Below are 22,430 nucleotides of genomic sequence, written 5' to 3' on the forward strand. Positions count from 1 at the left end.
TCAAGACTCGTTTACATGAAATTCCCGTCATTGTCTAAGGAGGGTGTGTGTGAGATAGGTGGAAAGAAGAGGGTTTATATCTTCAGATTAGTTTCTAACTCATAACGATATTGAATTTGTTGTCCAATACGAACACAAGTATGCGCAATGTCACAAATCTACTGATCTACTAACAACACTCATGTATCATCTTAACGTAATGAAACTAATAATAATGAAAACAATAATATAAAGTATTATTGTTTGTTTGTTTTTTTAATTTCACCCAAAGCTACACGAGGGCGATCTGCTCTACTCGTACCTAATTTAGCAGTATAAGGCTACAAGGAAGACAGCTAGTCATCACCACGCACCGCCAACACTTGGTCTACTCTTTTACCAACGAATATTGGCATTGACCATAACTTTATAACGCCCCCAAGGCTGAAAGGGCGAGCATATTTGGTGTGACGGGGACTCGAACTCGCGACCCTCGGATCACGAGTAGAGTGCCTGGCTATGCTGGGCCTAAAGTATTATTACTGTGTTGTTTAATAGTACTGGTAACCAATACAAAGTGTTATTACTGTGTTGTTTAATAGTACTGATAACCAATATCAAGTATTATTACTGTGTTGTTTAGTAGTACTGATAACCAATGTCAAGTGTTATTACTGTGTTGTTTAATAGTACTGATAACCAATATCAAGTATTATTACTGTGTTGTTTAGTAGTACTGATAACCAATGTCAAGTGTTATTACTGTGTTGTTTAATAGTACTGATAACCAATATCAAGTATTATTACTGTGTTGTTTAGTAGTACTGATAACCAATGTCAAGTGTTATTACTGTGTTGTTTAATAGTACTGATAACCAATATCAAGTATTATTACTGTGTTGTTTAGTAGTACTGATAACCAATGTCAAGTGTTATTACTGTGTTGTTTAGTAGTACTGATAACCAATACAAAGTATTATTACTGTGTTGTTTAATAGTACTGATAACCAATGTCAAGTGTTATTACTGTGTTGTTTAATAGTACTGATAACCAATATCAAGTATAATTACTGTGTTGTTTAATAGTACTGGTAACCAATGTCAAGTGTTATTACTGTGTTGTTTAATAGTACTGATAACCAATACAAAGTGTTATTACTGTGTTGTTTAATAGTACTGATAACCAATACAAAGTGTTATTACTGTGTTGTTTAATAGTACTGATAACCAATATCAAGTATTATTACTGTGTTGTTTAATTGTACTGATAACCAATACAAAGTGTTATTACTGTGTTGTTTAATAGTACTGATAACCAATACAAAGTGTTATTACTGTGTTGTTTAATAGTACTGATAACCAATATCAAGTATTATTACTGTGTTGTTTAATAGTACTGATAACCAATGTCAAGTGTTATTACTGTGTTGTTTAATAGTACTGATAACCAATATCAAGTATAATTACTGTGTTGTTTAATAGTACTGGTAACCAATGTCAAGTGTTATTACTGTGTTGTTTAATAGTACTGATAACCAATACAAAGTGTTATTACTGTGTTGTTTAATAGTACTGATAACCAATATCAAGTATTATTACTGTGTTGTTTAATAGTACTGGTAACCAATGTCAAGTGTTATTACTGTGTTGTTTAATAGTACTGATAACCAATGTCAAGTGTTATTACTGTGTTGTTTAATAGTACTGATAACCAATACAAAGTGTTATTACTGTGTTGTTTAGTAGTACTGATAACCAATACAAAGTGTTATTACTGTGTTGTTTAATAGTACTGATAACCAATATCAAGTATTATTACTGTGTTGTTTAGTAGTACTGGTAACCAATGTCAAGTGTTATTACTGTGTTGTTTAATAGTACTGATAACCAATGTCAAGTGTTATTACTGTGTTGTTTAGTAGTACTGGTAACCAATGTCAAGTGTTATTACTGTGTTGTTTAATAGTACTGATAACCAATGTCAAGTGTTATTACTGTGTTGTTTAATAGTACTGATAACCAATATCAAGTGTTATTACTGTGTTGTTTAGTAGTACTGGTAACCAATGTCAAGTGTTATTACTGTGTTGTTTAATAGTACTGATAACCAATATCAAGTATAATTACTGTGTTGTTTAATAGTACTGGTAACCAATACAAAGTGTTATTACTGTGTTGTTTAGTAGTACTGATAACCAATACAAAGTGTTATTACTGTGTTGTTTAATAGTACTGATACCCAATATCAAGTATTATTACTGTGTTGTTTAGTAGTACTGGTAACCAATGTCAAGTGTTATTACTGTGTTGTTTAATAGTACTAATAACCAATATCAAGTATTATTACTGTGTTGTTTAATAGTACTGATAACCAATATCAAGTGTTATTACTGTGTTGTTTAATAGTACTGGTAACCAATACAAAGTGTTATTACTGTGTTGTTTAGTAGTACTGATAACCAATGTCAAGTGTTATTACTGTGTTGTTTAATAGTACTGATAACCAATGTCAAGTGTTATTACTGTGTTGTTTAATAGTACTGATAACCAATATCAAGTGTTATTACTGTGTTGTTTAGTAGTACTGGTAACCAATGTCAAGTGTTATTACTGTGTTGTTTAATAGTACTAATAACCAATATCAAGTATTATTACTGTGTTGTTTAATAGTACTGATAACCAATGTCAAGTGTTATTACTGTGTTGTTTAATAGTACTGATAACCAATGTCAAGTGTTATTACTGTGTTGTTTAATAGTACTAATAACCAATATCAAGTATTATTACTGTGTTGTTTAATAGTACTGATAACCAATGTCAAGTGTTATTACTGTGTTGTTTAATAGTACTGGTAACCAATGTCAAGTGTTATTACTGTGTTGTTTAATAGTACTAATAACCAATATCAAGTATTATTACTGTGTTGTTTAATAGTACTGATAACCAATGTCAAGTGTTATTACTGTGTTGTTTAATAGTACTGATAACCAATGTCAAGTGTTATTACTGTGTTGTTTAATAGTACTGATAACCAATGTCAAGTGTTATTACTGTGTTGTTTAATAGTACTGATAACCAATATCAAGTATTATTACTGTGTTGTTTAATAGTACTGACAACCAATGTCAAGTGTTATTACTGTGTTGTTTAATAGTACTGATAACCAATGTCAAGTGTTATTACTGTGTTGTTTAATAGTACTGGTAACCAATACAAAGTGTTATTACTGTGTTGTTTAGTAGTACTGATAACCAATACAAAGTGTTATTACTGTGTTGTTTAATAGTACTGATAACCAATATCAAGTATTATTACTGTGTTGTTTAGTAGTACTGGTAACCAATGTCAAGTGTTATTACTGTGTTGTTTAATAGTACTAATAACCAATATCAAGTATTATTACTGTGTTGTTTAATAGTACTGATAACCAATATCAAGTGTTATTACTGTGTTGTTTAATAGTACTGGTAACCAATACAAAGTGTTATTACTGTGTTGTTTAGTAGTACTGATAACCAATGTCAAGTGTTATTACTGTGTTGTTTAATAGTACTGATAACCAATGTCAAGTGTTATTACTGTGTTGTTTAATAGTACTGATAACCAATATCAAGTGTTATTACTGTGTTGTTTAGTAGTACTGGTAACCAATGTCAAGTGTTATTACTGTGTTGTTTAATAGTACTAATAACCAATATCAAGTATTATTACTGTGTTGTTTAATAGTACTGATAACCAATGTCAAGTGTTATTACTGTGTTGTTTAATAGTACTGATAACCAATGTCAAGTGTTATTACTGTGTTGTTTAATAGTACTAATAACCAATATCAAGTATTATTACTGTGTTGTTTAATAGTACTGATAACCAATGTCAAGTGTTATTACTGTGTTGTTTAATAGTACTGGTAACCAATGTCAAGTGTTATTACTGTGTTGTTTAATAGTACTAATAACCAATATCAAGTATTATTACTGTGTTGTTTAATAGTACTGATAACCAATGTCAAGTGTTATTACTGTGTTGTTTAATAGTACTGATAACCAATGTCAAGTGTTATTACTGTGTTGTTTAATAGTACTGATAACCAATGTCAAGTGTTATTACTGTGTTGTTTAATAGTACTGATAACCAATATCAAGTATAATTACTGTGTTGTTTAATAGTACTGACAACCAATGTCAAGTGTTATTACTGTGTTGTTTAATAGTACTGATAACCAATGTCAAGTGTTATTACTGTGTTGTTTAATAGTACTGATAACCAATATCAAGTGTTATTACTGTGGTGTTTAACAGTACTGATAACCAATATCAAGTATTATTACTGTGTTGTTTAATAGTACTGATAACCAATGTCAAGTGTTAATACTGTGTTGTTTAATAGTACTGATAACCAATATCAAGTATTATTACTGTGTTGTTTAATAGTACTGATATCCAATATCAAGTATTATAACTGTGTTGTTTAATAGTGCTGATAACCAATGTCAAGTGTTATTACTGTGTTGTTTAATAGTACTACTAACTATATAACAACTATAAAATTATCCCCCACTAGTACAGCGGTAAGTCTACGGGTTTACAATTCTAAAATTAGGGGTTCGATGACCTTTGGTAGTCTCAGTAGATAGCTCGATGTGGCTTTGCTTTTAGAAAAACACACACACACTTAGTGCTGTTGATTTTACGAAATCTGTATTTTTATTTATATGTTATAATGCTCTAGTTTGTATCTGGGATTGAATCGAATATTCAGCAAATTGATTGTTAGACATTCTCGTGCTGTAAATAATATAAAAACGCAGATGTTTTTGTATATTCTAGACTTTCTATAATTTATTATGAGAGTTAAATATTATTGTTTATACAGCTTATAACAAATGCGGCGTGTGTGTGTATTTTGAGTCCAAAGCTATATGATGGGTTATCATTGCTGTGCCCACCATAATTACCAAAACCAGAGTTTTAGAGTTATAAGCCCTCAACATTAATGTATTACTTACAATAATATGATATTAATCGATTAGATATCTTTTAATGCAAAATGTCAGTTACCATACAAATAAATTGTTTATAATTCACAGGAATCGTACATTGCTAAATCTTCTCATATTACCACACCAAATAACGATTTTCGCCTGACGATATCGTGTTAAACAGTGTTTTCTCTTTAAGAATACTGTATTAAAAACAATATTGTACTTCTGACAGTCACGCTAAACACGTTAGGCCTAAAAATACGTAATAAAAATCATATAGACCTCAATATTTTTACTTCGCTTTCTATATTTGATCTACTTACACTTTGTGTGTATTTCGAAGCGTACAATATTTGGATTTCTGACATGAAACAAAAATTACAATTTCTATCTCACATGATGAAAAAAAAGAACCAAGTGCTGGCCAAATGTGTTTAGCTTGATTTTCAGTTTTCAAGTGCCTCAACCACCAGCTTATGTTCTGGGTGTGGTGAAAAAACGTTAAAGACTTACAACCTGGCTTTGGGTACCGAACAACACCTGAATTATCATAAATCATTCTTCTTACTTTTGTCATCATGTCTGAAGCAAGTCGATTTCTCTCGATAATGAATTGGTTTTACGTGGAAGATTGTCTTTCTTTACTGTATAGACTAGTAACGACAACGAGATTTCACGTCGTACTCGTGTGAGTACAGGTAACATCACCCTCTATCAGTGGAAAAATAAAATAAAAATGGTATATTAATAATATTTCGTTTTGTTCACTTTGTGCTTATTTCTGAGAACTAGTATATCAGCCTTGGTTTCTTTCCATGGGACTTTCAACGTGATTTTTTTATGTACGTTACAATGGAACTTTTATTTAATATGATACAAAATATTTATTTGGTACGATTTAAATGCTCATGTACATATATATATATATATATAGTGAAATTAATTAATTACATCCAAATGAAGTTAAATGAATAAACAAAATCACGAGGAGGGACTGCGTTAAAAACCGTAAATCCCAACCTCTGATTAATTATAACCATAAATATTTTGTTTAATTTTAATGCGTTTTGTTTATGGCTTAATAATTTATGGTTATAATATATATCACTGCTCTCTGTATGTGGACATGTAATAAAACCAACATTGGCTAGTGTACAATAACTATAATTAGAATGTGTATTATTCATTAAGTAATTACTATCACATTGGTTGTCAGCATATTAATTCGTAACACATCTTTTAATTACTATAATTCTATCAAAAAATACACGCTACGGCACGTTTAATAATGGTATCAGCTACACTTCGACACAAGCCTCAAAATTACCAGCTAATGTCTAAAATACTCGCTAGGAGACGTTTGTAATAAGCTGAAAATTGAACCCTGCAAACCAAGAACTTTTTAATTAATCCAATATCTATAGAGCTGATGCGATTATATATACATATATATGTGTGTGTGCGTGTGTGTAGAACTTAGCTTTTCAGACTTCCAGAATATATAGAAATAGAAAAACTTGTTATAATTATTTTTTATATTTCTCAGAAGAGTAGTTATTAACTACATATCTTTTATTAAAACCAAATCATCTTAGACACCAGGATATCGTGTCTATTAATCTAACTCTTAGCGACAATTATTTAGACTACGATTTCGTTTCTGACAATTCTTTAAAGATTTGAAAAACTAATATGACTCTCTAAGATACTGAGTCGAAATATTCTTTTAAAAGCGCATCTTTTATATGGAAACATTGTTATAATTTCTGTTCTTACAATTTCTTTTGAGAGATCGTGCTAGAAATATAAGATGGTGATTAAAATGAATTATATTGGATACATGTCTAAGGACTCTTCAAACATCGTTTTTTTTTGTCTTTATTCCACTGATAACTCTCTGAAGTCTTCTGAGAAGCGTCCATCTGTTTTTACTGCCATCTACGACAGCAATGTTGGTCGAGAGGTCGTCTTTATCGTCGTCAGGGAGTATCAACTGATCGTCCCTGTCGGACAACTCAGGGCTCTCTGAATAAGTTTTTTTGTTTTCCGTTTCGAACTTGTGTTCTTCTTCGTACCTTTCTTGTACTTTTTCCAAAGCTGAAACCAACAAGCACAGCAACGTGTGTGATAAAACAACAACCACACGAAAACACGGAGGAACAGAAATAACATGAAATTACCCTGAATATTCATACTCTTAATAATTAAATTAATTATTAGTCTAAAACGCATCTTTTCAAATAACAGAAATGGATATATGTATGTATTAAAGTGGAAAACTGAAATTAGATATACCGTATCGCCTTTAACTAACGTCCCCAGGGGCGTTGCAAGCTGCAAAATATATATAAACATATTTTTTTTTTTCCAAAATTAGACAAGATGATTTTGTTAGTTAAAAGTTGTGGAATTTTTCGAAAGTTTTCTCTATTGTAAAAAATATAGTAAATCTTGAATAAAAGTTGAATATGAATTGAAAACAATATAAAAATAATTGTGTCGGGCGAGACGACGGATGAAAAACTTCATCGAAAATATCTTTTAAATTATTAACATAAAACAAAGTAAAGGATTCGTGCACGAGTTTTCTAGGACTATCTGCACTAGCTGTCTCTACTTTGGTAGTGATCGTCTAGAGAGAAAGCAACTATTGAACACTTCCCATTCCGATAATTGATTTGTTTTATTCAAACGAAGTAAAATATATTGACTATTGATAATACAATATGGCGACTGAAAATTGTTAGTAATTTCACATTACGCAAATTTAGTGTATTGTTCTAAACTGATACACGAATTCCAGTGGTGCTAATTTTTAGATGAATTTTAATAGAGTTTCATTAATTTAAGTTTGTTAAGTATATTGCTCTCAGTGACTCAGCGGTAAGTCTGAAGGCTTATAGCGCTAAGAACCTGGTTTCGATACCCATGATGGGCACAACACGCATATCCCATTGTTGTAGCTTTGGTCTTAACATTAACAAACAAATAACTTAGGGACATCATTACAAAGAAACCAAAAAAACTTGATTGAAATAAACAGACTTGAAGCAAAATATATTTTTCCAAGGATTCCCTGTTTTAACCACTTGTATCACTACAGAGTAGTGTGTTGGTTGTCAACATGTCAGCATACACTAAAATTACGCCACCTAAGGAATCCTTAACGTTGCAATTTGTTTCGTCCTGACATCAGTAAAACGTACACATGTCATGAATCACGAGAACAATTATGTACTCTGTATGCTACAACACAGTATAACATATGAACTCCAAAAGCAAGAAACAGAAATATTGTCACTCTTAATTTTAGTTCTATTTGCTCTTGAAGTGGTGGGCGGAGCTCAGATAGCCCTTTATACAGCTTTGTGATTAATTTCAAACAAACAAAATACTCTCGGAACGGAAGACTTTAGGAACCCTGCGATAGTTTTGTTTGTTTGTAATTAAGAACAAATCTACACAATGGGCTATGTAAGCTCTGCCCACCACAGGTACCGAAACCCAGATTCTAGTGATGTAAGTCCGGAGACATGCTGCTGTGCCACTAGGGAACCCCTGCAGAAGTTCATCTAGTACATTGAAAAACATCGAATTAAAGAGACACTAAACATTTTCCTCGTGTTTATAAAAACAAAACCTATTTTGGTTTTAAGTGTGGTTTTTGATATCCGTGTCTCAGGTATATACCTTTTTAAAAACTCGTTATTTTGTTTTCTAGCGCTGAGCCCAAGAGATCTAATAACCATACACACTTCGTAACTAAAAGGAAAACAAAAGTGAATCAAAACAAAATAAAAAAGGTGGTTGCAATTCATATATTCTTACTAAACAATATCATTAGCGTAAAATATTTATAAAACACTCTATTGTGCACTGCGCCATCTTCATTTTATTTTAATCAACAAAAACAGTTTCAAAATAATATTTTAATACTCTTTCAGCTCCATGCTATCATGCCATTAAAGATGAAACGCTCTAACTGTGTGAAGAGGACAAGAAGTTCCAGAACCTGCTTACGAGTGAAACCAAGATGGTGTTCAGCATCAGTGGGAAGAGAAAATCCATGATTATATCTAAAGTTTCATCAAGGAGACTGATGATATGTGGAAATTCAATATCAAAACTTGCCATGACATATGAACCAGCAGATGGAAGTTTAGAGATTTCCGAAGCAAAGGTAAAAGAATCAGTACTCGCGAATTCGTTAAATGTATGGGATTTAAAGATAGAAACAATAAATGCAGACAGGTTGTATTTACAAAGTCTTCAACTTTGAAGAGGGTATCCAGGTTTGAGTACTTTGGATAGGCCATGAAGAATATCCCGTGGTTTGGCATCGCGTGGGGCAATTTGTTGAAAAGTCGTTTCATAGATAACCATTTAGTTTTTGAGGGTCTTGAGGGAACGTAGGGCCTTATCTTCTCTCTGAAAGGTTAGGGACAACAAGTCTGTATCTTTTATTTTTTTTTAATTTCCAAGGGTCACTAAGCTGGTGGTTTAGTTTATCAATATACTCAGATTTTTCCGTGATAATAATACCTTTGTCTGCTTTAGTAACAATAACATTTGTTTTTAAACATAATTTTATGGGTTTGTTGTTCAACCTTATTTAATGGAGAGGACAACAGGGATTATATCTGTGCAATGAAGACAGAGCAATGTTTTTCAGTTTCGTTTTTATGAAATCTTGCTTCGTGTTGTTGTTTGATTTAGATATCGCTGGTGAGGCTTGATTAGGTTTGTTTCGAATTTTGTGCAAATCTACACGAGTGCTATCTACGCTAGCCGTCCTTAATTTATCAGTGTAAGTCTAGAGGAGAGGCAGCTGGTCATCACCACTCTTGGACTACTCTTTTACCAAAGAATAGTAGGATTGACCATCACATTAAAACGCCCCGACGGCTGAAAGGGTAAGCATGTTTGATGTGACGGGGATTCGAACTCGCGACCTTCAGATTACGAATCGAGTGCCATAACCACCTGGCCATGCCGCGGCCCACTGGAAAGGAAGTAAGGGTTTTGTAAACTTTTATCAAAATTGTAAATAAAAGCTATATAGTTTAGTTTGAAAGCTGGAATGTTAAAGTTTAGATAGAGCTTGCCGACAAAGAAACATTATCAAGATGAAGATAACTTAAATTAAATATTACATTATTTGGATTAAAGGTGGAAGTCGCTGAGATTAAATATTACATTATCAGGATTAAAGGTGGAAGTCACTGAGATTAAACATTACATTATCAGGATTAAAGGTGGAAGTGACTTAGATTAAATATTACATTATCAGGACTAAAGGTGGAAGTCACTGAGATTAAACATTACATTATCAGGATTAAAGGTGGAAGTCACTGAGATTAAACATTACATTACCAGGATTAAGGTTTTCTATTTTGTTCGTTAATTTACAAAACTAGATGTAGACTTGTCATCCTTAAACTTTGAGAGAGAAGATAAGGTCCTACGTTTCTTCAAGACATCCATAAAAATCTAAAATATTTAAAACGATTTAAACAAATTGTCTTACGTGGCACAAATCACACTTGACCAATTTTGGTATTGAATCTCTATATACCAACAAGCCCCTTGACGAAACTTTAAATCTAATCGTGGACATTCCCTTTCCCACCGACACTGAACACCATCGTGGTTTCACTCGTAAACCATTCCTGGAACTGCTTGTCCTCCCCACAAAGTCAACATGACGACATCCAACATTCGTTTAAAACTTCCTAACAGTGAAAACAGAACACGTATCGTGATTTCTCTCTGTGTTGTTAGAGACAGAGTTACGTACCCACTTTAAACGTAATGTCGTCCATCCCAATCTTGTTAAGATGAGATCTGAAGGTACGAGTTAACTGTTTGCGGTGGTAATCTGCTTCGATCTCTTGCTTCGTCCGAGGAATGCGACATTTCATAAAGCAACAGAGAAGGACAACTGAAAATACAATATGAGGAATGAGATTTGTTTTCATAAAAGTTCCATTAACTGTTCGTTTGTAGTTAAGCACAAATTTATATAAGGGAATATCTGTGCTCTGACAACCACGGGTATCAAAACCCAGTTTTGATAAATCCGCAGAGATACAGATGTATCGCTTGAATGTGATAAAAGTACTGTTATTGTCTGCTTTCTGGAAATGATGTTGAAATGGAATTACTTGCTTAAGTCTCTATAAACCTTTTGCGCTGTGACTGTTAAGTGAAATAACCCGGTTTTGTGTGTGTTTTGTTATAACAAAACCACATTGGACTATCTATTGTGTCCACCAAGAGGAATCGAACCACTGATTTTAGTGTTGTAAATCCGTAGAGTTCTCGTTGTCTCAGAGGGAGACAAGTCGGTTTTTCAAGCATCAGTTTCTCATCGTAGTCACTAATCAGACTTTTCACTATCCTGGTGGTTCAATGGTAGTTATAAGTGTTTTTAAGGCTTAATATAGGGTTTCGATACATACAGTGGACAGAGCACAAACAGTCCCTTTCTGTTTAACGACAAACGAACAAGTCATCATATAAATCACTTTGACTGAAATGCTTTCAAACAGCCTGAATGTTTGGATCACTCTGTAAGCCACCTTTCCCCGAGGGATATTCCATCTGCTGTCGTTATGATATTTTGGAAATATGTTCAACAGAAATATTATAAGGGTCCACTGAAGAAGAGATTTTGATATTCTATGGTTTACTGATAATTATATGCGTATATTTAACACATCAGAGAAGATAATTTTCAGTAATTGTTAGACAATTTTCAGCATCTGAAACTTTGAAGACAACCCAGATTACTTTCAGATCGAACAATGAACTTTACTCTGCTCTTAGCACGATGTTGGAATTCTATTTATATTCTGTATTATTGATCTGTGTGTTAAACTTTGGGTTCGATAACAAAATCAAATCAAACAGAACCTACGAGGATTGGAAACACCGAGTCCAACTGAGTTACTTACCAAGAACGATCAGTCCAGCTATACTGAGGAAGAGGAGCTGCCAAACTCGAAACCCAGCAACGACGTTCATTTCTAGCCAGTCTGGAGCCTGGGGTTCAGTGGTAACTTCCAAGTCTGGACAGGAACACTCCTAGATGAGGAAAACAACAGTAATCACTTGTGTTCTTTGCTAACATCCTAGATCAGGAAAACAATAGTCATTACTTGTGTTCCTTGTTACCATCCTAGATCAGGAAAACAATAGTCATCACTTGTGTTGTTTGTTACCATCCTAGATCAGGAAAACAATAGTCATCACTTGTGTTCCTTGTTACCATCCTAGATCAGGAAAACAATAGTCATAACTTGTGTTCCTTGTTACCATCCTAGATCAGGAAAACAATAGTCATCACTTGTGTTGTTTGTTACCATCCTAGATCGGGAAAACAACAGTCATAACTTGTGTTCCTTGTTACCATCCTAGATCAGGAAAACAATAGTCATAACTTGTGTTCCTTGTTACCATCCTAGATCAGGAAAACAATAGTCATTACTTGTGTTGTTTGTTACCATCCTAGATCGGGAAAACAACAGTCATAACTTGTGTTCCTTGTTACCATCCTAGATCAGGAAAACAACAGTCATAACTCGTGTTCTTTGTTACCAACAAACAATACCTTTTCCCCGTGGCTCTAAACAAATACAACCCGTACCCCAGTGAACCCAGTACCACTTTTTGTAAGAAAGTGTTACGTGTAACCTTTGTATTAACATTTTAAGAATAATCAACAGTTCGGTGGTTTTCTACAACAATATGGTAACAATAACCAACAGCTCGGTGGCTTTCTACAATAATAAGTTAACAATAACCAATAATTCGCCTGATGAAACGCATACTTATGGCTATCAAGATAATAACCGTCTGATGAAATACACAATTATGGTCACTGAAATAATAACTTTCTGATAGAATACATAATTATGGTCTTCAAAATATTTACTTGAACAATGTTCTTCATGTCTGATTCTATTCTGAGCGTGTGTATATTTCTTATAGGAAAGTCACAATGGGTTATCAGCTGAGTCCACCTAGGGGAATATTCCGAGCGTGGTCCAAAAGGATTAGCATGCCGAATCGTGGATATGATGGTCCATAGGTAGTTTATAAGAGTAACAGTCAAATCATATGAGTTCATTAGCCTAGCTCCAGAATGTTCGTTGGGTGCTATTGTCTCAGAGGAAAGCTAAGCCTTGTGTAGCTCTGTGTGAACACACAATATGAACGAAATTATTGTACTATTATAGTTGATAATGACAGAAGCAAAGTGAATTAACTCGATTACCCGTTATCAGAAAGAAATTAAAGTAAAGTACTATTATTACTGAACCACACGTACTGTAGAAAGACTGAACATTTTAAGAACAAAACATACCAGTTAACGTAAAATAAAAATATGTTGTCTGATCCATTCCCAAACTGATAATTATGCTGGGTTATGACTACTGTTCTTCAGCTAAAGGTTTCTGTCACACGCTAACCAGTTCTTCTGTCTCGCTTCTTCGTCAGTTAGGACTAGCTTCTACATATGTGTAACACACGTTCAGAAGCACGTGGTCCTACAATTGGGGCGTTGTACCGACCACACCCTGCTCACGATAAAAAAACAATTGAGATCACATGTATTCACTTGGACTTTACCATAACTTCTTTTGGGGATTTCAACTGATCACTCCGCCCTATCTAATCCTCACAGTATATACAAACAGCCATGTTTACAGAAGGCTTAGATTCTTAAGAAAAGAGGGAAGTAGATAAGTTATAATTAGGGGAGCGTATCACATCACAGCAGTAGATACCTATTGATGCCACAATACGATATATATCCAGACACAGAAGTTTTATCAACGGTTTGTTACAAAGTTTGAAAGGTTTGTCTGTAATTTATTATCTGTATTACTAACATTGTTACAAAGTTTGACAGTCTTGTCTGTAATTTATTATCTATATTACTAACATTGTTACAAAGTTTGTTAAGTCTTGTCTGTAATTTATTATCTATATTACTAACATTGTTACAAAGTTTATTACAGTCTTATCTGTAATTTATTATCCACATTACTAACATTGTTACAAAGTTTGACAGTCCTGTCTGTAATTTATTATCTATATTACTAACATTGTTACAAAGTTTGTCACAGTCTTGTCTGTAATTTATTATCTGTTTTACTAACATTGTTACAAAGTTTGTTACAGTCTTGTCTGTAGTTTATTATCTGTATTACTAACATTGTTACAAAGTTTGTTACAGTCTTGTCTGTAATTTATTATCTATATTACTAACATTGTTACAAAGTTTGTTACAGTATTGTCTGTAATTAATTATCTGTTTTACTAACATTGTTACAAAGTTTGTTACAGTCTTGTCTGTAGTTTATTATCTGTATTACTAACATTGTTACAAAGTTTGTTACATTCTTGTCTGTAGTTTATTATCTATATTACTAACATTGTTACAAAGTTTGTTACATTCTTGTCTGTAGTTTATTATCTATATTACTAACATTGTTACAAAGTTTGTTACAGTCTTGTCTGTAATTTATTATCTATATTACAAACATTGTTACAAAGTTTATTACAGTCTTATCTGTAATTTATTATCTATATTACTAACATTGTTACAAAGTTTGTTACAGTCTTGTCTGTAATTTATTATCTGTTTTACTAACATTGTTACAAAGTTTGTTACAGTCTTGTCTGTAGTTTATTATCTGTATTACTAACATTGTTACAAAGTTTGACAGTCTTGTCTGTAATTTATTATCTGTATTACTAACATTGTTACAAAGTTTGACAGTCTTGTCTGTAATTTATTATCTGTATTACTAACACTGTTACAAAGTTTGTTACATTCTTGTCTGTAATTTATTATCTGTATTACTAACATTGTTACAAAGTTAGTTACAGTCTTGTCTGTAATTTATTATCTGTATTACTAACATTGTTACAAAGTTTGTTACATTCTTGTCTGTAGTTTATTATCTATATTACTAACATTGTTACAAAGTTTGTTACAGTCTTGTCTGTAATTTATTATCTGTATTACTAACACTGTTACAAAGTTTGTTACATTCTTGTCTGTAATTTATTATCTGTATTACTAACACTGTTACAAAGTTTGTTACATTCTTGTCTGTAATTTATTATCTGTATTACTAACATTGTTACAAAGTTAGTTACAGTCTTGTCTGTAATTTATTATCTGTATTACTAACACTGTTACAAAGTTTGTTACATTCTTGTCTGTAGTTTATTATCTATATTACTAACATTGTTACAAAGTTTTACAGTCTTGTCTGTAATTTATTATCTATATTACTAGCATTGTTACAAAGTTTGTTACAGTCTTGTAATTTATTATCTGTTTTACTAAATTTACAAAGTTTGTTACAGTCTTGTCTGTAGTTTATTATCATTACTAACATTGTTACAAAGTTTGACAGTCTTGTCTGTAATTTATTATCTGTATTACTAACACTGTTACAAAGTTTGTTACATTCTTGTCTGTAATTTATTATCTGTATTACTAACACTGTTACAAAGTTTGTTACATTCTTGTCTGTAATTTATTATCTGTATTACTAACATTGTTACAAAGTTTGTTATATTCTTGTCTGTAGTTTATTATCTATATTACTAACATTGTTACAAAGTTTTACAGTCTTGTCTGTAATTTATTATCTATATTACTAGCATTGTTACAAAGTTTGTTACAGTCGTGTCTGTAGTTTATTATCTATATTACTAAATATTGTCTTATTTGAGTTCATAGTGTTTCTTTTCAAATTCTCAGGTTTAATCAACTAAATGGTAGCTGACAAGAGAAGTGAAATAAAACAGATTATTTAAATTTTATTATTGTTAATTTATATTAACTTTACATGTAATGTTTTAATAACATAAATAAAGACAACATCTATTCAATACTGATCTTCATTTATTGAATCATTAATTTTTAACCATTTTATTAGAATTTATTATTTTTAATGTATAAAAGTGTTTACTGAACACGTGACAAGTTTCATGAAGATACATTGATCTTACTGACGACGTACTGACGCCTCGTATTACAGTTTCAGGATACGAAATTCGTATCACATCCATGTGTCATGAAACCTCTGATGTTCACTCAGAATATGATTTCCTTCTAGCGATGTCGTTTTAGGGTGGCTAAGACAATGAAAAAAATAATAAAGTATTTAATAGTTACCTGCACGAGGAGATTGTTTCACTCATTTTATCTGTTTAAGAACTACCAGTCACGTGATATCTCATTCATTCATCTTCATTATACGCAATAGGCTTGAACGTTGTCTCTTTCTTGTAGTTCATTACACTATACGGTTGTTTTACGACATCGTTTTAACACAAACACATAAATGTCTATTTTGAATTTATTATGTAAATATGTTACCTTCCCACAACCCTCTGCAGGCAGTGAAGGGCGATACAGACGTGGGACGTTGTGGACTTGAGCACCAACGCCTCACTCTACTAATTTCTGTTTCTATTCCTTTGCTTATTTAATTATTATTTATGTCAGACTGGCGAATGGAGGTTGAGACCGATAGACGTTGTATCCCCATCGCAATATGGGTGCTACTTCTGTAGTGACCTCCAAGACTTAGAATACATTTTATATCTCACATTATAGCTTGTACCCTCGGGATCCTTTCATAAGTGCATGCGTTATTTTTACTTTGTCTCGACTTTTGTTTATACAAAGTATGTGTATATATATTTATGTAAGACTGCACACATTATGACCAAAAAGTCATGATGAATAAGTTATGTTGAAATAAATATTCGTGCAAATTTTGAAAACAAATGGGATATTATCTGTTCGCTGTACGCATATAAACTTCTATTTTTTTTAGAATTGTCCGTGTAATTATACAACAACTGTAATAAACAGTTCAAAATAATTCCACTCTTTAATAGCATTATTATTTGTTCAAAAGTAGCAAAGAGTTCTAAACAGCTCCACTATTTACTAGTGTTATTGTTTGTTCAAGAGTAATAAACAGTTCCAAACAGCTCCACTATTTACTAGTGTTATTATTTGTTCAAGAGTAATAAACAGTTCTAAACAGCTCCACTATTTACTAGTGTTATTGTTTGTTCAAGAGTAATAAACAGTTCTAAACAGCTCCACTATTTACTAGTGTTATTGTTTGTTCAAGAGTAATAAACAGTTCCAAACAGCTCCACTATTTACTAGTGTTATTGTTTGTTCAAGAGTAATAAACAGTTCCAAACAGCTCCACTATTTACTAGTGTTATTGTTTGTTCAAGAGTAATAAACAGTTCTAAACAGCTCCACTATTTACTAGTGTTATTGTTTGTTCAAGAGTAATAAACAGTTCTAAACAGCTCCACTATTTACTAGTGTTATGGTTTGTTCAAGAGTAATAAACAGTTCTAAACAGCTCCACTATTTACTAGTGTTACTGTTTGTTCAAGAGTAATAAACAGTTATAAAAAGCTCCCCACTTGAATAGTATTACTGTTTGTTGAAAGATAATAAACAGTTATAAAGAGCTCCACACTTTACTAGTGTTACTGTTTGTTGAAGGATAATAAACAGTTATAAAGAGCTCCACACTTTACTAGTGTTACTGTTTGTTGAAAGATAATAAACATATTCTAAAGAGCTCCAGACTTTACTAGTGTTACTGTTTGTTGAAGGGTAATAAACAGTTATAAAGAGCTCCACACTTTACTAGTGTTACTGTTTGTTGAAAGATAATAAACTGTTATAAAGAGCTCCACACTTTATTAGTGTTACTGTTTGTTGAAAGATAATAAACAGTTATAAAGAGCTCCACACTTTATTAGTGTTCTGTTTGTTGAAAGATAATAAACAGTTATAAAGAGCTCCACACTTTATTAGTGTTACTGTTTAGATAATAAACAGTTATAAAGAGCTCCACACTTTACTAGTGTTACTGTTTGTTGAAAGATAATAAACAGTTATAAAGAGCTCCACACTTTACTAGTGTTACTGTTTGTTGAAAGATAATAAACAGTTATAAAGAGCTCCACACTTTACTAGTGTTACTGTTTGTTGAAAGATAATAAACAGTTATAAAGAGCTCCACACTTTACTAGTGTTACTGTTTGTTGAAAGATAATAAACAGTTATAAAGAGCTCCACACTTTACTAGTGTTACTGTTTGTTGAAAGATAATAAACAGTTATAAGAGCTCCACACTTTAGTAGTGTTACTGTTTGTTGAAGGATAATAAACAGTTATAAAGAGCTCCACGCTTTACTAGTGTTACTGTTTGTTGAAGGATAATAAATAGTTATAAAGAGCTCCACACTTTATTAGTGTTACTGTTTAGATAATAAACAGTTATAAAGAGCTCCACACTTTACTAGTGTTACTGTTTGTTGAAAGATAATAAACAGTTATAAAGAGCTCCACACTTTACTAGTGTTACTGTTTGTTGAAAGATAATAAACAGTTATAAAGAGCTCCACACTTTACTAGTGTTACTGTTTGTTGAAAGATAATAAACAGTTATAAAGAGCTCCACACTTTACTAGTGTTACTGTTTGTTAAAAGATAATAAACATATTCAAAAAAGCTCCACACTTTACTAGTGTCATTGTTTGTTGAAAGATAATAAACAGTTATAAAGAGCTCCACACTTTACTAGTGTTACTGTTTGTTGAAAGATAATAAACAGTTATAAAGAGCTTTACACTTTACTACTGTTACTGTTTGTTGAAAGATAATAAACAGTTATAAAGAGCTCCACACTTTACTAGTGTTACTGTTTGTTGAAAGATAATAAACAGTTATAAAGAGCTCCACACTTTATTAGTGTTACTGTTTGTTGAAAGATAATAAACATATTCTAAACAGCTCCATACTTTACTAGTGTTACTGTTTGTTGAAAGATAATAAACAGTTATAAAGAGCTCCACACTTTATTAGTGTTACTGTTTGTTGAAAGATAATAAACATATTCTAAACAGCTCCATACTTTACTAGTGTTAGTGTGTGTTGAAAGATAATAAACAGTTATAAAGAGCTCCACACTTTACTAGTGTTACTCTGTGTTGAAGGATAATAAACAGTTATAAAGAGCTCCACACTTTAGTAGTGTTACTGTTTGTTGAGAGATAATAAACAGTTATAAGAGCTCCACACTTTACTAGTGTTACTGTTTGTTGAAGGATAATAAACAGTTATAAAGAGCTCCACACTTTACTAGTGTTACTGTTTGTTGAAGGATAATAAATAGTTATAAAGAGCTCCACACTTTATTAGTGTTACTGTTTAGATAATAAACAGTTATAAAGACCTCCACACTTTACTAGTGTTACTGTTTGTTGAAAGATAATAAACATATTCTAAAGAGCTCCACACTTTACTAGTGTTACTGTTTGTTGAAGGGTAATAAACAGTTATAAAGAGCTCCACACTTGAATAGTATTACTGTTTGTTGAAAGATAATAAACAGTTATAAAGAGCTCCACACTTTACTAGTGTTACTGTTTGTTGAAAGATAATAAACAGTTATAAAGAGCTCCACACTTTACTAGTGTTACTGTTTGTTGAAAGATAATAAACAGTTATAAAGAGCTCCACACTTTAATAGTGTTACTGTGTGTTGAAGGATAATAAACAGTTATAAAGAGCTCCACACTTTACTAGTGTTACTGTTTGTTGAAGGATAATAAACAGTTATAAAGAGCTCCACACTTTATTAGTGTTGCTGTTTGTTGAAAGATAATAAACAGTTATAAAGAGCTCCACACTTTACTAGTGTTACTGTTTGTTGAAGGATAATAAACAGTTATAAAGAGCTCCACACTTTATTAGTGTTGCTGTTTGTTGAAGGATAATAAACAGTTATAGAGCTCCACATTTTACTAGTGTTACTGTTTGTTGAAGGATAATAAACAGTTATAAAGAGCTCCACACTTTACTAGTGTTACTGTTTGTTGAAAGATAATAAACAGTTTTAAGTTGTTTCACTTGTAAATTTATTTTCAAACTCCGGGTGTATTTTATAAAGTTCATACTCGTTTCTCTGCCTGCTATATAAACAGAAGGTTTATAGTTAAATATATCGGAACGTTATCAGAATATTAAATATTCATAACTTCATGTTCCCAGTCCACGTTTTATTTCCGTAAACTAAACTTCTGTATTGGTGAGGCTTAAGAAAGGGATCTTGATCCACCTTTGTTTTTAGTTTAGGTTCTTATCACAGACAATCCTCCAGTGGCAGAGCGGCATGTCTGCGGAATCAATATGCTAGAAATAGGGTTTCGATACTCGTAATGGGAAAAGCGCAGATTGTGTAGGTTTGTGTTTACAAACATATTAGATAAGTTATCATGACACATATTTTCTCAGGAACCACAAACATGAACGAAAATATCTGCTAACATGTTAAAATCAATAGACTTGATTACCATGTTAAAATCAATAGACTTAATTATAGGTTTAAATAAATAAAATAAAACTACCCTCTTGAACAAATCGTCCTCGAAAGAATAAATAAAATATGTTAGAAATTTTTGTGTATATTTGTTAGTTATGATAATTGTAGAACTTACCTCAGTGTATACTAACGTTACGTGAACAAAGATCACAGAAGATAGGCTTAGGAACGCCATGGTAACTTTCTCGTCGCTAGATTTCCGTTTCAATACGACGAAACAATTCGTTCGATCTGCACAGATTGCTCGTACGGCTCATACAAAAGGAAAATTAACGAAAGCTCTGAGCGAGTCTGAATGGTGCGAGTTGGAAGTTAAGTTACGAGGCACGCGCCACGCTGACAACGCCTGCGATGGAGAACTTTTTGTTAAAACTCTGCAGTGGATGGCGATGACTTATTCATAATAACGTGAGACAGGTCCACAGAAACGGCCTCGCCCTTCCAATCGTGGACAGCAAGCTTTCAAAACGTTTTTTATTCTTTTTATTGTTGTTTTTCTAAAGTAATTTGACGAACACAAAGACAAACAAGAACAAACTGTTTTCTAATTGATTTAATATACTTTCTTGTAGGTTCCTAAACTAACCTGAATAGAACGAATCCACCGAACGAGCTAGCAATTAGCTTAATACGTGAACAATCACAGTCTATTGAATGTTCTACTTTTGTGCTGTTGTTAGACATGTGTAGGACGTAACACAATATAAAAATAACTAACCATCAATTTTTTCGTGTTGTTTCATTTCTGTTCTGTCTGATTATTGGCATACTTGTGTTGTCTGATTATTATTTTTGTATTTCTGATTATTGTTATCGTTGTGTCGTCTGATTATTTTCACACTTGTGTTGTCTTTATTGTTATCTTTGTGTTGTCTTTATTGTTATCTTTGTGTCGTCTGAATATTATTATCGTTGTGTTGTCTGATTATATTGTCATACTTGTGTTGTCTGATTATTATATTTGTGTTTCTGATTATTGTCGTAGTTGTGTTGTTCGATTATCGTCATATTTGTGTTGTCTGATAACACGATGTAACACAAATTTTGTTCCTGGACAGTATGTGTTATTACACTATGTAACACAAATTTTGTTCCTGGATAGTATGTGTTATTTCTTAATTACTTATGTTGTAAAAGTACAGAAAATGGACATTATTCCCTTCAAACTTTACTTTTGTGACCTAGATAATGAATTTTAGAAATTAATCTATTTTCTATGTAAAAACGGGCAAATTTTCATGTACATAAGGTCTGAATAAAACAACATATGAATCAAGATTTACATGTATTTATACTAAAGTTATATAAAAGTGTTTAGAAGTGAGTAGTTTTTCAAGATTTGCGACTGTAATGTAAATCACTTTCGCGTATCAGCCCCCAAATAAAGTCTCCAATCATGCTTTCATTACATGTTCCCAGTTTACGAAAGTAAATTTTCAAGAGAAAAATAGGTCTTTTCCATTTACTTTAGGCATAAGCAATTGGGAAATAACACTTTCTGTCCAGGAACAAGAAAAAGTATAAATTTTGTTACATATTGTTATTGTTATCTTTCTGTCGTCTCATTATTATAATATTTGTCTCATCTCCAGACTGAGTGGTTATTTTACATTTCTTCTAATGATAAATTGATACATGAAGTGGCAAAGGGAAAGTAATCTCGAACCCCATGTTTTGAACCTGACTGAATTAGGTTAGAGTACTGTAATAAATAGAAGAGCGAAACAGAAAACTGGGGCTTATTTTATTACAAATAAGTTATGGTTTAATAAAGCAAAGCCATGATCTTAAATGCTGTTGTTACGTAATAATAAAATAGAATCAAAACATTGAAACTATTGTAACATTATAATAAAATAGAATCAAGACATTAAAACTATTGTTACGGTATAATTCAACACAGCCAAAATATCAAACCTGTTGTTATGTTATGACCAAACAGAACCATAACATCAAACCTGTTGTTACGTTAAAACAAAACAAACAAAAACATCAAACCTTTTGTTATGTCA

General features: G+C 32.0%; 2 protein-coding genes and 1 long non-coding RNA gene across 21 annotated transcripts in view; all 3 read right to left on the bottom strand.

The window, feature by feature from the left end:
• The window catches only part of LOC143234572 (uncharacterized), a 28,548-nt gene extending 22,871 nt beyond the window's left edge, over positions 1-5,677 (bottom strand). For all 3 annotated transcript variants that reach the window (XR_013018715.1, XR_013018713.1, XR_013018714.1), the window contains exon 1: positions 5,529-5,677. This is a non-coding gene — a long non-coding RNA (uncharacterized LOC143234572). The remainder of the gene's footprint in view (positions 1-5,528) is intronic.
• The window catches only part of LOC143234563 (papilin-like), a 196,160-nt gene that overhangs the window by 138,425 nt on the left and 35,305 nt on the right, over positions 1-22,430 (bottom strand). The gene's annotated exons all lie outside the window — the stretch shown is intronic.
• Positions 6,685-20,696, bottom strand: LOC143234570 (uncharacterized). Its single transcript, XM_076472032.1, has 4 exons — positions 20,534-20,696; positions 11,917-12,046; positions 10,758-10,901; positions 6,685-7,057 (listed from the first exon to the last, which is right to left on the bottom strand). Exons 1-4 carry the CDS (start codon positions 20,591-20,593, stop codon positions 6,816-6,818), a joined length of 576 nt encoding a protein of 191 aa, XP_076328147.1. The 5' UTR covers positions 20,594-20,696; the 3' UTR covers positions 6,685-6,815.

This window comes from Tachypleus tridentatus, chromosome 12 (genome assembly GCF_004210375.1).
Source record: "Tachypleus tridentatus isolate NWPU-2018 chromosome 12, ASM421037v1, whole genome shotgun sequence".
NCBI classification, from domain to species: domain Eukaryota; kingdom Metazoa; phylum Arthropoda; class Merostomata; order Xiphosura; family Limulidae; genus Tachypleus; species Tachypleus tridentatus.